The 13,649-nt window shown below is 41.9% G+C and overlaps 2 protein-coding genes across 3 annotated transcripts in view; one reads left to right on the top strand and one right to left on the bottom strand.

The window, feature by feature from the left end:
• The window catches only part of FIG4 (FIG4 phosphoinositide 5-phosphatase), a 62,252-nt gene extending 60,486 nt beyond the window's left edge, over positions 1-1,766 (bottom strand). The window contains exon 1 of the mRNA XM_035109255.3: positions 1,366-1,766. Coding sequence (XP_034965146.1) covers positions 1,366-1,428 — 63 coding nt within the window. The 5' untranslated portion in view covers positions 1,429-1,766. The remainder of the gene's footprint in view (positions 1-1,365) is intronic.
• A 9-nt stretch (positions 1,767-1,775) lies between these two features.
• Positions 1,776-13,649, top strand: part of AK9 (adenylate kinase 9) — a 62,398-nt gene continuing 50,524 nt past the window's right edge. Inside the window, exons 1-6 of one of the 2 annotated variants that reach the window (XM_088666005.1) lie at positions 1,776-1,932; positions 3,218-3,342; positions 7,278-7,341; positions 10,525-10,577; positions 11,033-11,129; positions 12,878-12,990. In XM_088666005.1, coding sequence (XP_088522131.1) covers positions 3,223-3,342; positions 7,278-7,341; positions 10,525-10,577; positions 11,033-11,129; positions 12,878-12,990 — 447 coding nt within the window. In that variant the 5' untranslated portion in view covers positions 1,776-1,932; positions 3,218-3,222. Of the gene's footprint in view, positions 1,933-2,776; positions 2,865-3,217; positions 3,343-7,277; positions 7,342-10,524; positions 10,578-11,032; positions 11,130-12,877; positions 12,991-13,649 lie in introns of those variants that run through there. The other variant, XM_035109257.3, reaches the window with a different exon arrangement.

The raw sequence follows: 13,649 nt of genomic DNA, 5'->3' as shown, positions 1-13,649 counted from the left end.
TTATGCAGAAATGAAACTTTTTTAAAAAAAATAGAAAACATACATCCTAGTATATAATTAATGGATGACAGAATTAAAGGACTAGCAGTAAATGTACCTCTTCAATAATAAATTATCACCATTCATAATAAGCAGCAATCCTACCCACGCTCATTTGAAAGAGCCCATTGAACTCAGTTGGACTTGCATCTGAGCAAATATGTCTAGAAGTGGGTCACAGTGTAAATGTCACAGGCCTGAATCACACAACATGCTAAGCCAAATTTAGTGGTCACTTGGCTCCCGTAGTCTTTTTTTGCTGCTTTGCTACACTGAGCTAAGCCAAGAAACATCGGCAACAGATTAATGAATCCTACACACACTTAACTGAGAACACAGTAGGACTTGCTTCCAGGCAAACATATTACATTATCTTTTAGTTTCTCATATGGTAACCATGCTGCTTGGAAGAGGCAAAGGCACAGCACTGAGGAGTTGAAGTACCTCTACTTCAATGTGGCTTAATAAAGAGACCATGTTTCATCAAACAAGCAATATTTAGCTCCTTCTACAGACAGGACAGCCTCACCCTACAATCTGGGTAAAATTATGAGGTGTTTCATTTATTTGAACAAAATGAGCACCTAACTCAGTTTACTAACATAGTTGGAGATTCCACTTGCAGAGTCTAAGTGTGGAATGATTCTGTTCAGTATTTCAGCTAGTCACAACTTCTCCCAGAATCCTTCATTCCCTTCCTACAGCAGTTAGCACTCCATACCCTTTAAGATTGCTCAGCCATCACTGGGCCGTTGTAGGGGTCTGCTCTGCTCTGAGGTTTTTGCCCCCTCAACAGAGTGTTGCTTGATTATTCTATGGTCCAAACAGCATGGCCCCTTATCAGTCTGTTCTTATGCATTATTATTATTCAGAAAAATCCCATCCCGTTCATTAGGAGCCACTCCCCTCTAAACCACGGGCACATCTTAGGGGAGTGGTGAAACATTAGTGGCCACTAATTAGGTGTCCTGGCGTGCTATGGTCCATGGGGTCACGAAGAGTCAGACACGACTAAACAACAACAATTAGGTGTCACTGGAATTCAGCTCCCATCATCCATCACCTATCGCTGGCAAGGGTTGATGGGAACTCCAACAAGATCTGGAGAGTCAAGGTTTAGCCACTCCTGGTCCAGAGAGCAAGCCCTAGAGAGCACAGTGGGGCTCGTGAGTAAACATCCATAGGATTAGGCTGTAAACTGGGCTCAGAAGGTTTAGGTTGGATCACCACCAGTGGCATTCCCCGCTTCCCAATGCAGCACTTACAGCTTCCCAGTCATCAGTCAAGCAGTGGGAGAGAAGAGCGGGCGCTGCGGGGGTTACTTACAGCTCTAGTCTCGTACAGCACCAGCTTCTGCACAGAGCTGATGATCGGAGCTGCCACAGGCATGGTGACAGCGGGGGAGAGGGCCGCACTCAGTCAGCGGCGAACCCCTTCTCGGGCGCCCTTTCCTTCTTTTGAGGGAAGCTTTGCTCCCAGAAACCCCGAGGTTACCGAGTGGGGATAGAGGAGTCCATGAACCCCGAACCCTTTCCCCCTCTCGCTCCACTGAACCAACAATAACCCCCCCCGCCCCCTCGCTAAGGGGGTAACAGGTAACAAGGAACGGGCACTCTCCAAAACACCAGGAAGGAACCCGTCCCGCCTACATCCTGCGCAGTCGCAGAAGAGTGACATCCGAAGGCAGGGCAAGTTCACGTGACTGCCTTTGCCGCCGCCGCCGCCATTTTACGTTCGGGAACAATGCCCGTTCTGCCAGGACCGCGTATTTCGTTGTTATCGGTGGAAGAAGGGCGCCGTTTGTGGGCCGTGTGTGTTGTCCAGCGCTTTATTGGTGGTTGCAGTGCTAAGCACACTCCGTTAGGAATCTTCCGTAGTCACAACTTCCAGAGGGTGAGCCGTGTGCGGAAGAGTCCGTGTGGCACCTTTAAGCTCAGCAGGTTATTTGTTGTCTCCAAATGACAGGTGTGACTGGGCACCAAGAGCCTCACAATTATGGCACCAGCTTTCGCGGACCGAAGTCTTCCTCAGATACTTGAAGTATTATCCTCAGTTCAGGGGTCTGGGCAGGGCATGTGAGGGGATTTGCTGTTCACTGAAGAGAACCCTCCATACCTCTGATGGTATGGAGGCCACTGTCCACAAAAGCTGGTGCCCTAAAAAATGCGGGAGGCTTCTTTGTTCCCTAGGGAGCAAGTCCCGTTGAACTCACACATTCAACAAGGGGCGCATTTCGCCTCGCGTAGCTGCAGCCTGATTTTAAAACAGAGAGAATCGCGTGGCACCTTAAAGACTAATAGATTTATTACGACGTAAGGTTTCGCGGTTTCAACCCGCTTCGTCAGACGCCGATCGTACTCATGCGTACTTGGGAGTTCGCACCGTGGAGTTCAGTGCCACTTACTCCTACTGAGAGTATGTAGGCGAATCCCGTTAAGAGCCGACACGATCAGAAAAGGCTCGGATTTTTCCCCCAACGGCTCTCAGTTCCGCTACAGAGAAACCGTTAATTTCGAAACTCTCGAAGGCGACTCCAACTGCCGCTCACCCAGCCGCCGAACGTTTTGGCGGCTGAGCGTCGCCGTTGGCCCTGTGAGAAGAGAGTAGAGCCCTTTTAAGAACGACTCGGCCTCGTGCCCTCATCGCGCTCGTTGATTGGGCGAAGGGAACGGGGGCGGGTCAAGAGAACGGCGAGGCTGGTCGCGGTCGCCAAGGTTACGGGGAAACAGCAATCTCGGCGGATCAGTGGTAGCCTATCGCGCGCCGCTTCATTGTGGGCTGCCACCAAAAAGCAGCAGAGAAACACAGTTTGGTCACATCACGCAGTAAGTGCTCCTCATATTGTTTCATCCGGTGCTGGCCGAAGCCAGACTCTCTCGTGCCGTTGTGTAATCGGGGCTTCTTAACAATACCACATGATTTCTTTTTCATAGATGCTACTACATTTCTTATACCGACTTTCGGCCTGTGCGCTCAAGGTTCACAGTTTTGAAAACAATTTGAATTTACAGTTTAAACTTAACATTCTGTAGCATAAAGAATGGTTTCTGGACTGGGAAACCTGACTACGCTCTTGGATTTTGCCAAAGGATATTGTGATGTAGGGCTTGTCAGTAAATTGGTTTATCTCGTAAGCAATATTGATATTGATAATGAACACATTTTTCTCCTAATGTAGGCTTAATGATGACATCTCAACAGGAGGAACAACCTTATCCCTTTGTAGATATTTATGATGAAGATGAAGCTGACAGAGTCTTTCTTACGTCTAAGCCCACCTGTTTCGCCATCCTTGGGAAACCCGTAAGAATTTCCAGTTTGATTCAACTGGCATTTTGAACAATATAACTTGATGCACAATCCTATACATGTTTATTCAGAAGTAAACCCCACTGTGTCCAATGGGAGTGTACCTATAGGAAGCATACACACTTACCTGGAATTAAGCCCCATTGAACTTAGTGGGGTGAATGGAGTGCATCAAAGCCTTTTTCTCCATGTTGCTCAGTAACAGATGTAAGCCTTAATTGACTTAAGTTTTAATAACATTAAGATCTGCCTAGACACACATTTTCCATAGCAAGTGCAGGCTCTTCAGCTCAGGAGTCTTGAAGAGATCACGGTAGACATGCCAGCTCAATCCTTTCTGTACAAGTTTGGTGAAAAAGAAACCTACCAATAGTTTTTACTTCATGCTTGCACCTCAAGTTCACAGATAGTTGGCAGATACCATCCCTTTTATGGAATAGATTAGAAATGGCCTCTGCGGGATGACTTACCCACACCACTGTGTAATATGTCTTATAAATGACACATCCTATTGTGCTTTGGTATTCTTTGCAGTGTTTCTGTGGTAGCCCTAACTTGCCATCAGAAATAGTTTGGGTTTTTCAAAAATAAGTCATGCCAGACCGATCTGATTTGTTTTTTTGATGGAATTACAAACTTGGTGGATCAGGAAAATACTGTGGACATAGTGTACCTTGATTTCAGTAAGGCTTTTGACAAAGTCCCCCATAATATTCTTGTGAGGAAGCTGGTAAAATGTGGTCTGAACGAGGTAACTGTTGTGGATTTATAGCTGATTGACTTTCCGGACCCAAACAGTACTCATTAATGGTTCCTTGTCATCCTGGGAAAAGTGACAAGTGAGGTGCCACAGGGTTCTGTCCTGGCCTGGGCCTGTTGTTGTTCAACATCTTTAAAAATGACTTGGATGAAGGAATTGAGGAGATGCTCATCAGATTTGCAGATGACACCAAACTGGGAGGGGTAGCTAATGTCACAGAAGACAAAATCAGAATTAACGGATTGGAAAACTGGGCACAAGCTAAGAAAATGAATTTCAATAGGGACAAATGTAAGGTTCTGCACTTAGGCAGGAAGAACCAGATGCACAAATATAGGATGGAGGACACCTAGCTTACTAGCAGTACATGTGAAAAGGATCTAGGGGTCTTGATGGACCACAAGCGTAACATGAGTCAACAGTGTGATGCAGCAGCAAAAAAAGCTAACACTATTCTAGGCTGCATCAACAGAAGTATAGTGTCCAGACTCCAGATCAAGGGAAGTAATAGTACCACTCTATTCTGCCTTGGTCAGACCATACCTGGAATACTGTGTCCAATTCTGGGCACCACAACTTAAGAAGTATGTTGACAAGCTGAAACGTGTGCAGAGGAGGGCAACCAAGATGATACAAGGGACTTGAAAGTAAGCCTTATGAGAAACGCTTGAAGGAGCTGGGTACGTTTAGCCTGGAAAAGAGGAGACTGAGAGGAGATATAATAGCCATCTTCAGATATCTTAAGGATTGTCACATGGAGGAGGGAGCATGCTTGTTTTCTCCTGCTCTGGAAAGTAGGATTTGAGGCAATGGCTTCAAGTTACAAGAAAGGAGATTCTGACTAAACATTCAGAAAAACTTTCTGACAGCAAGAGCTATTCAGCAGTGGAACAGACTCCCATGAGAGGTGGTGGAGTCTCCTCCCTTGAAGGTTTTAAACAGAGGCTGGATTGCCATCTGCCATGGATGCTTTAGCTGAGATTCCTGCATTGCAGGTGGTTGGACTAGATGACCCTTGGGTCCCTTCCAACTCGAAGATTCTATGAAGGGTGATATGATGTGCTCTGCTGCCTGCTATGGTGACAATATGGAGAAGCCACTACCTAGAGCCATGTAATTAAGGTAACACATGGCTGATCCTTAGTTCCAAGTAAGAATGTTGAGCATCCCAGTCTCATCTGAAACCATTGATTGTAAAAGCACTAACTTCCAAATGAGTATATTTATATTCTCAGTCATGAATCTTGAGAATGCACCATTTCGGTGAGATTTATTTCTAAATCTCAGTGATAAGATCAGGCTGACTGGAGCTCCAGTCCTTCCAAGCTCTAAGCAGCTCCTTTACCACTGACTAAATTAGCTTCATTAGAAATTTATAATGAATATGTCATTGTGAAGCTTGGTGTTGAGATATCTCAATGCTCAATATATTGAATGTGATTTAGCAAGTCCAGCATTGTGCACATTGTCAAAATGTTTGTGTCTGTTTTGAGTAGGGCCGGATGTGGACACAACAAAGAACTTTTTCAGTTAAACGTGTTGCGACATTTATGAGAAATCGGGTTAGCAAAAACAGAACTTCACATTGCCATCTGGTGTCACAGTGTTAGAATGCATAAAGAACACATATAAAACATTTTTTCTTCGGCAATGTGGCTGAGTCCTAGATTTCTCTCGAAAGTCTCTTCACTTAGTTTCAGGGTGTAATTTGTCAAAACAGATCTAGAAGGTAAAGCGGCAGTTGTACATTTGATGTGCTTACTTCTATATGATAGGCACAATCCAGGAAAAGTTAAGGAACCCACCATGCTTATTAAAAACCGGAGCCACCATGTTTTTTAGCCCCTGCAGCCCTGATCCTGGCTTCTTGTTACAGCTGCTCTTCAATAGGCACTATGCAACAAATACTGAATTCCTGACTGGTAGTTTGCCCCTCCCCCATTCTTTTGGTGGGCTGTCCGCCTTCAAATCTTGTCTAAATTTAAATCTTGTTAAAATGTACAAGTTGTTCATTATTTCTACAGCTATTTATGTAAACAATTATGTTGTGTCTGGTTTGGGTTTTTAAAAAATAAAAACCTGTACTTTGCTTATAACTTGAAAAACTGTTCCTGAGAGAGGATGGATTTTGATGGCACAGGCCCCTAGCCAATCAGTGTTTTCAGTGTTTCTACTTCTAATAATTTCCCTGAGCTCAATCCTCAACAGAAGATTTGTACCGTATGTGTGACAACAACATGCTGACTACACTTTCCAGAATGGAGTAGCTCTTGCTTTTATGCATAAAACTATCCCTTAGGCACACATTTAAGCAGTAAGGTACAAGAACTAGCTGGGTTTATATACTTAAATATTTTACATCACTACCAGTTTTCATGTACAGTAAAGGTAAAGGTAAAGGGACCCCTGACCATTAGGTCCAGTCGTGACCGACTCTGGGGTTGCGTGCTCATCTCGCATTATTGGCCGAGGGAGCCGGCGTATAGCTTCCAGGTCATGTGGCCAGCATGACAAAGCCACTTCTGGCAAACCAGAGCAGCACATGGAAACGCCGTTTACCTTCCCGCTGTAGCGGTTCCTATTTATCTACTTGCACTTTGACATGCTTTCGAACTGCTAGGTTGGCAGGAGCTGGGACCAAGCAACGGGAGCTCACCCCGTCACAGGGATTCGAACCACCGACCTTCTGATCAGCAAGCCCTTGGCTCAGTGGTTTAACCACAGCGCCACCTGGGTCCCTTTCATGTACAGTAGTAGGAGACAATTACTTTAGTTAACTTTCTACCCCACCCAAGCCCAGCATGGAACTCTATTTGTAAATATGTTTATCACATAGGAGATAGAATCTAATCATTTCAGTTACTTTGGTTTTCCAGGGCTTGCAAGTTTAAAATGTCAAATATGTTTTTGCTGTGAAAGTTACCAAGGAACAGAAGGTACAGTTTTAAGTTTAGTATAAAAATGGAAGCTATGGAATATATTCTGTCAGATACAAGGGTGACAAATATGATTTCTGGCCTGCACATTTCAAATCCATAAATACAGGTCTATAATAAAAATTAGCCTTTTAGTCTTTGTCTTTCAATTATATTATGTTACATTTGAAACACTGCAGGAATTATTCTAGTTTTAAACAATCCTGCTTATGTTTATTTATCTTCTTTTTCAGAGTGTTGGGAAGAAAACATTAGCTAAAAAATTAGCCCAGATCTGGAAATGCACACTCATAGATGGTAAATATAAGCAACATTATGTTAGACAATATGTCACTTATTGGATTTTTTTGAATGATTTCTTGAAATTACATGTGTCAGTCAGATTAATGAAGCAATATGCATCTTTCCCATTCTTTTCAGATGTTAAGAACTTTAATAGTAAAAGGAAAATAGTAGTAGTAGTAGTAGTAGTAGTAGTAAAATAATTTTTTAAAAATGCTGCCTTCATGCCCTGCTTGCCAGCTTTTATAAAAGTGTTGGAAACAAAATGTGTTAAATGGATATTTAGTCTGGTTCAGCAAAGTTCATTTATTCTTATGGTCTTGTTCAGAGTTGTAGGAGTGTCCTTCATTTATTGTATGCAGTGTACACTTTTTAACCTCCCTTTTACATTTTGGCCACTGGGAAATTTTACTTCAATTACAGTGGTAGCTCGACTTACGAATAACTCTACTTACGAATGTTTCTACTTACGAACGGAGCTCTGTCCGCCATCTTGGATGCAGTTTAGATAGGATTTTTTCGACTTACGAATTTTTAGATAGGGTTGCTTCGACATGAATTTTTTCTCCCAATGCATTCCTATGGGATTCGACTTACATTTTTTTCGACTTACGAAACGCATTCGGAACGCATTAAATTCATAAGTAGAGGTACCACTGTATATAGCACTTAAATTTTCTTTCAATTATATAGAATCCAAATAAGAGATATTCAGACTGGTTCAGAATTTTTTTAGATAATAAGTTTCAGGGTCATAGTTGAAAAGGTGAACCTGATATTGGTCTGGAAATGCTAGAAGAAAACTTTGAAATACTGAAAAAGATAATACGTACAAGATAAACCTTCTTTACATTTTTTAAGGAAGCTTAGATAGGAAACAATATCCTTTCGGCCTCACCTAAAGTGCAGGTCACAATCTAGAACTGCATGTTGTAGCCCCAACTTCTGCTCCCCACTCCTGTTCAGCACATCACCCTCCATCTAGTTGCACATCTTTCCCCTCTTGCTAGGTGAAACAAGGACGATCTCATTTTACCTTCAGCGGGCAGAAAAAGATTGGTGGTTGAATTGAATCAGGAGGCATAGCTACCACAGTAACATCTTTTACTGCTGTGAAGTGATTTAAAGGGGACACAGATTCTCTCTGAGGTTCAAACTGAAAACCTCATTGCCACTTCAGCTACCTGTTCCTTTTCTTCTTTCAATTTTAAGTTCTTCCACAAGTTCGTTCTGCCCCTCAGAAACAAACCATAGTTCCCCAGGTGATCTGATTTCCTTGGGAGCTGTTACTTTGCTTAAATTTGCAAGAATGAACAGAGTGTTACACAGCAGGGCAGTGATTGAATTCTCACTTGCTTGCTCAGGACTGATCTGGCATCAGCAGGATTCTGAGTGAAAGTCTAAGAAGGCAACAGAGGTTTACCTGTTTGTTTCAGAAATAACTGCTTCTCTGAAATTCTACCCTTGGTGAAAAAATTACAGTGATTTCCAAAGAATAAAATATATTTGCAAGACTAGAATCTCTCAACTTTTAAACCACACTATAAGTTTTCGTTAAATCTGCGAATAACTTGTTTTAACTTAGTTCTTTGTAATTAACTGTTTGTTTACAAATCTTGGTATTCTTGTATTTCATTAGAAAAACATGGGAGCCCTCTGGTGGATAAAACCACATTCCATGATGCAGGAGATCTATAATTAGAATATTTCACCCTTTTAAAACTAATTGGCAGCTTGCATAGCTACTTTGAAGATCAGAGAAGTGGCACAGGAGGGTAGGAAAAAGTGCTTTCCCCTTTCTTCTGCTACTATTTCCTTGACATAAATGCTGTTTTCTGAAGCCAACATTGGCAGAAGGTGCCTTTTAACTTTGAAAATCCCTAATATTCATTTTATTAGGCCAATGAAAACATCACAAAACTCTCAATCAGATTGGGGATTAAGTCACTATGTTTAGATTCTAGTAAATCTACAGCATAAAGATAAATTAGTTATTGTCTTTCTATTTATGCAGCTGTGGATTCATGCAGTCTGCTTTTCTTTTTCTTTCTCCTTTTTAAAATAATAATTGGTATCTGCATTTAAAAATTGATTCAGCTAACAGTTTAAACTTTTAAATAATAATAATAATAATAATAATTCCAACAAAATATTAAAATACAGAAATCCATCAAACATTAAAAGCTTCCCTAAACAGGGCTGCCTTGAGATGCCTTCTAAAGGTCTGGTACTCGTTGTTCTCTTTGACCTCTGGTGGGAGGGCATTCCACAGGGTGGGTGCCACTACCGAGAAGGCCCTCTGCCTGGTTCCCTGTAACTTGGCTTCTTATAGCGAGGGAACCACCAGAAGGCCCTCGGCGCTGGACCTCAGTGTCCGGGCAGAACGATGGGGGTGGAGACGCTCCTTCAGGTATACTTCAGGTATATAAAAAACACATACCAAAAGTCTGCTAAACCATGAGAAAAATGCAAATCAAAATTGGGGGTGGGGGGACCCTAAACCTTACAAAGGTTGAAGATTTAGACAACAGCTCAATATACATATACTGTTCCCCTCTCCAAACGTCTTCTGTACAGGTTATTTTTAATTTTCACACAGCACATAGATAAACTATGGGATTAATCAAGTTGCTTTATAAGGAGATGATAGATTCATAAGGATAAGGCTATCAATGGCTATATGTCTAGAATCAAAGACATTATGCCTCTGAATATCAGGTGCTGAGAAACAACATAATGAAAAGCCTGTTTACTTCATGTCCTGTTTGTGAGATTCTCATACACAATTGGTTGGTTGCTATGGCTGATCCATAAGGGCTCTTATATAGTCCTTCACTCTGTTTCCCAAAGACCTATGTTCTCACAAGAGAGAAAAGAAGGGGCTAGCAAAGCCTACAGACACCAAGGAAAAGGCCCTCTATTGAGGCACAGATAACTATTTAAGCATATACCTATGTTCCCATGTTGACATCATCTCCGTATTGTGAAATGCACATCCAGCAAAGGGACTGTATTTACATCCCATGGTGGAGGGGTTAAAGAAGCGGGGTGTGTCATGATCTGTATGATCATTCTACATTGTTGCTGTTTAATTACTATTTAAAGTAATCTAAACTCTATTGTGATGAATGTGCATATGCATCCAGAAGTCAGTTCTAATAAATTGTAATCTATTTCTCTATGATGTATCATTTTTAGCTTCAGAGCTTATTGATGAGAACATAACAGCAGAAACAGAATACGGAATCAAGGTAGAACCCTTATCTTGTACTTTTTAATTGATTTATTGGGCATATTTTGTTTTTAAGGCTATGTTAGTGAGGGTCCATTTCATCTCAGTGTTGCTTCAGTTAAAAAGAAGAGGTAAAAGATGTGGTGAAAGATGCCCTGAATGGCGCAATGGATCAGTGGGTCTGGCTGTTAACCAGAAGGTTGGTGGTTTGAACGCACCCAGGGATGGCTGTGGGCAGGATTCCTGCATTGCAGGGGTGGGACTAGATGACCCTCAGGGTCCCTTCCAACTCTACAGTTATTTGATTCTATGATTCTGGAGATTTTGTGGAGCTAGTTTCAGAGTAAAAAAAGCAGGGCCAGAGGTGTGAATAGTATGAATGGTTATTAGATAGCTGCCTATTTTAATGTGTGTTAATTATGTATTTTACTTTATGTATGCAGAATATGATGTTTTGCTTTGCTTTCTCTTTAGTGTAATGAATTGCTCTATCAAGGTCAAGCTATACCTGAAGACTTGATTATAAACATGCTTATGAAGAAGATTGAATCTCCAGAGGTTTTTCACTTTGGTACTTGTTTTCTCCTCTTCTTTAAAGGCAGAATTCTTTAAATCCTTCTTTAAAGGCAGAATTGTGTATGATGGGGAGGGGGGGTTGTCGGTGTTAGTTACTTGGTAGCCCTGAACATAAGGGGATGCATTTGCACATTATGCTTTGCTAGCAACAGTGCAACCTATGAACATATAAATATTATAAATCATCCCATAATTTTTATTTTTTTTATTAAAGGGCAGCATAGAAATCCATTGTCTAACTATTTGAAATAAAGCAATATGGGCTTCTTCTCTTGGATTCCATCTCTTAGAAACCCTATAAATTGCAGTGCTTTGTCTCCCTGCATAAGAGTAATCTTTGGTAATATCATAATCTTTGATATGGAGCCCTGTGCAAGGCCAAAATTTAGTGCCCCCAAATGGACCTTCTCAATTATGGACCTTCTCAATTTTGTACCCCCATTGCTCAGCGCCCAGTGTGGGAGAACTGCGCATACACCCTGTTCTGAACCGCAGGCCCAAAGGAAGGCTTGTTGGAGTGGTTGGGTGCAGGGATACCAAAGAAGGATGCCAAATACACCAGAATGGCCAGTTCTAGTGCTTTATTAAGAAGGTGTAGGCTTTATTAAGAAAGTGTAGCAAAGAAGCCTGCCAGGTCTCCTAGCCTTTACAGATGTGAGACAGACACCAGAGCAAGGAGATGACTTGTCCACACCCAAGCAAACATCCATACATTTTTTTATACACAAAGCAGCATACGTCATTTCAGCTGACTAGATGAGGATATATGTGACAAATACCTAAACTTTACAGATAGTTCCCCTTTCGGGGCTCAGAGCCCAGCCCCCAAGCCCACAGATAATGATAACACCAGAGCAAGCCAATTAGCTTATATCAATAATAATAATAATAATAATAATAATAATAATAATTTATTTATTTATACCCCGCCCATCTGGCTGGGTTTCCCCAGCCACTCTGGGCAGCTTCCAACAAAATATTAAAATATAGTAGTCCATCAAACATTAAAAGCTTCCCTAAACAGGGCTGCCTTCAGATGTCTTCTAAAAGTCTGGTAGCTATTGTTCCCTTTGACATCTGGTGGGAGGGCGTTCCACAGGGCAGGTGCCACTACCGAGAAGGCCCTCTACCAATTACAGTGGTACCTCAGGTTAATAACTTAATTCGTTGTGTAGGTCCGTTCTTAACCTGAAACTGTTCTTAACCTGAGGTACCACTTTAGCTAATGGTGCCTCACACTGCTGCCACGCCGCCGCCGCGCGTTTTCTGTTCTCATCCTGAAGCAAAGTTCTTAACCTGAGGTACTATTTCTAGGTTAGCAGAGTCTGTAACCTGAAGCGTCTGTCACCTAAAGCATCTGCAACCCAAGGTACCACTGTAATTGTGGGATTATCTTGACAACCAATATGGTGCTAGCATAGCTTGTGGAACACACCGTCCTAAATGGTGCTGGAGAAAGGTACACCATCTCCGTCATAGTCACACAGTATACTCATAATCAGCCCCAACACAGCCTTTTGGGGGGGATAATTTAGTGTCACAAACCAAGATAACTGCATGATTGAACATTGATGTTCTCACACAAGATTTTTCTAGGACCCCCATCCTCGTCAAACAACATCAGTTACACACTTATTATTCTGTAACAGTGGTTGTAAAATTTGTATATTTTCGACTTTAAAACAACAACCCATTAAATAGTGTGTTTTTTTCCTGGGTGGGGTTGTGTGTTTTTTCCCATAGGTTATGTTCTCTGTGATTTTCCTTCTCTCTCTGAAGAACACATGAGTATACCAGAACAAATAGACGTAATTAGAAATGCAAAATTAAAACCAGATTTCCTGATTAATATTAAGGTAATGTCAATATTATTTATTTCTTAGCCAATCTACTTACTCTGCAAATGTGTTTATACCTGTGGAGTGAAATATTTCAGACAATTCAACTAATTTTTACTCACAGTGGACCCATTGAAATGAGTGAGCCTCACGACCTTTTTTTAGCTGGAACTCACCGGAATTGAGTTCTGGTACCTCTTTGGTGCATTCTGGCAGCTCTGTATTATTATTATTTATTATTTATATCCTGCCCATCTGGCTGGGTTTCCCCCACCACTCTGTAGCATTGCAGCATGGTGGCACATTGCTTGGAGCTGGGTGACAGAGGCTGCGGTTGGTGTGACTCAACAACTTTGGCTGCGTGCTCCTCCCCAAAATAGTTAAACAACTTTAGGTGGGTGCTCTCCCTAAAAAAGTTCTGGCACCTCTTTTTCTAGAAAAAAATCCTGGTGAACATGACTAAGTTAGGTCCAGTTATTTTAGTGGACCTACTTTGCGTAAAAATTAGCTCAATACCAGGTTTCTAGTTGTTTCATTCAAAGGTTCTGGTTCTCCCAAAGTTAACATTTTCTCTGGTGCCCATGGCACTTTCTCAACATTTCAAATGTCCCAAAAATGTTGGTGATCCCATGGTTAGTCATTTGAAGTTTCCCCAGCAGCAGTTATGCTGACATTCA

The sequence above is a fragment of the Zootoca vivipara genome, chromosome 3 (genome assembly GCF_965207765.1).
Source record: "Zootoca vivipara chromosome 3, rZooViv2.hap1.1, whole genome shotgun sequence".
In the NCBI taxonomy this organism is placed as follows: domain Eukaryota; kingdom Metazoa; phylum Chordata; class Lepidosauria; order Squamata; family Lacertidae; genus Zootoca; species Zootoca vivipara.
Note: the sequence above shows the minus strand (reverse complement) of the source record. Positions and strands in the feature narration are given on the sequence as shown.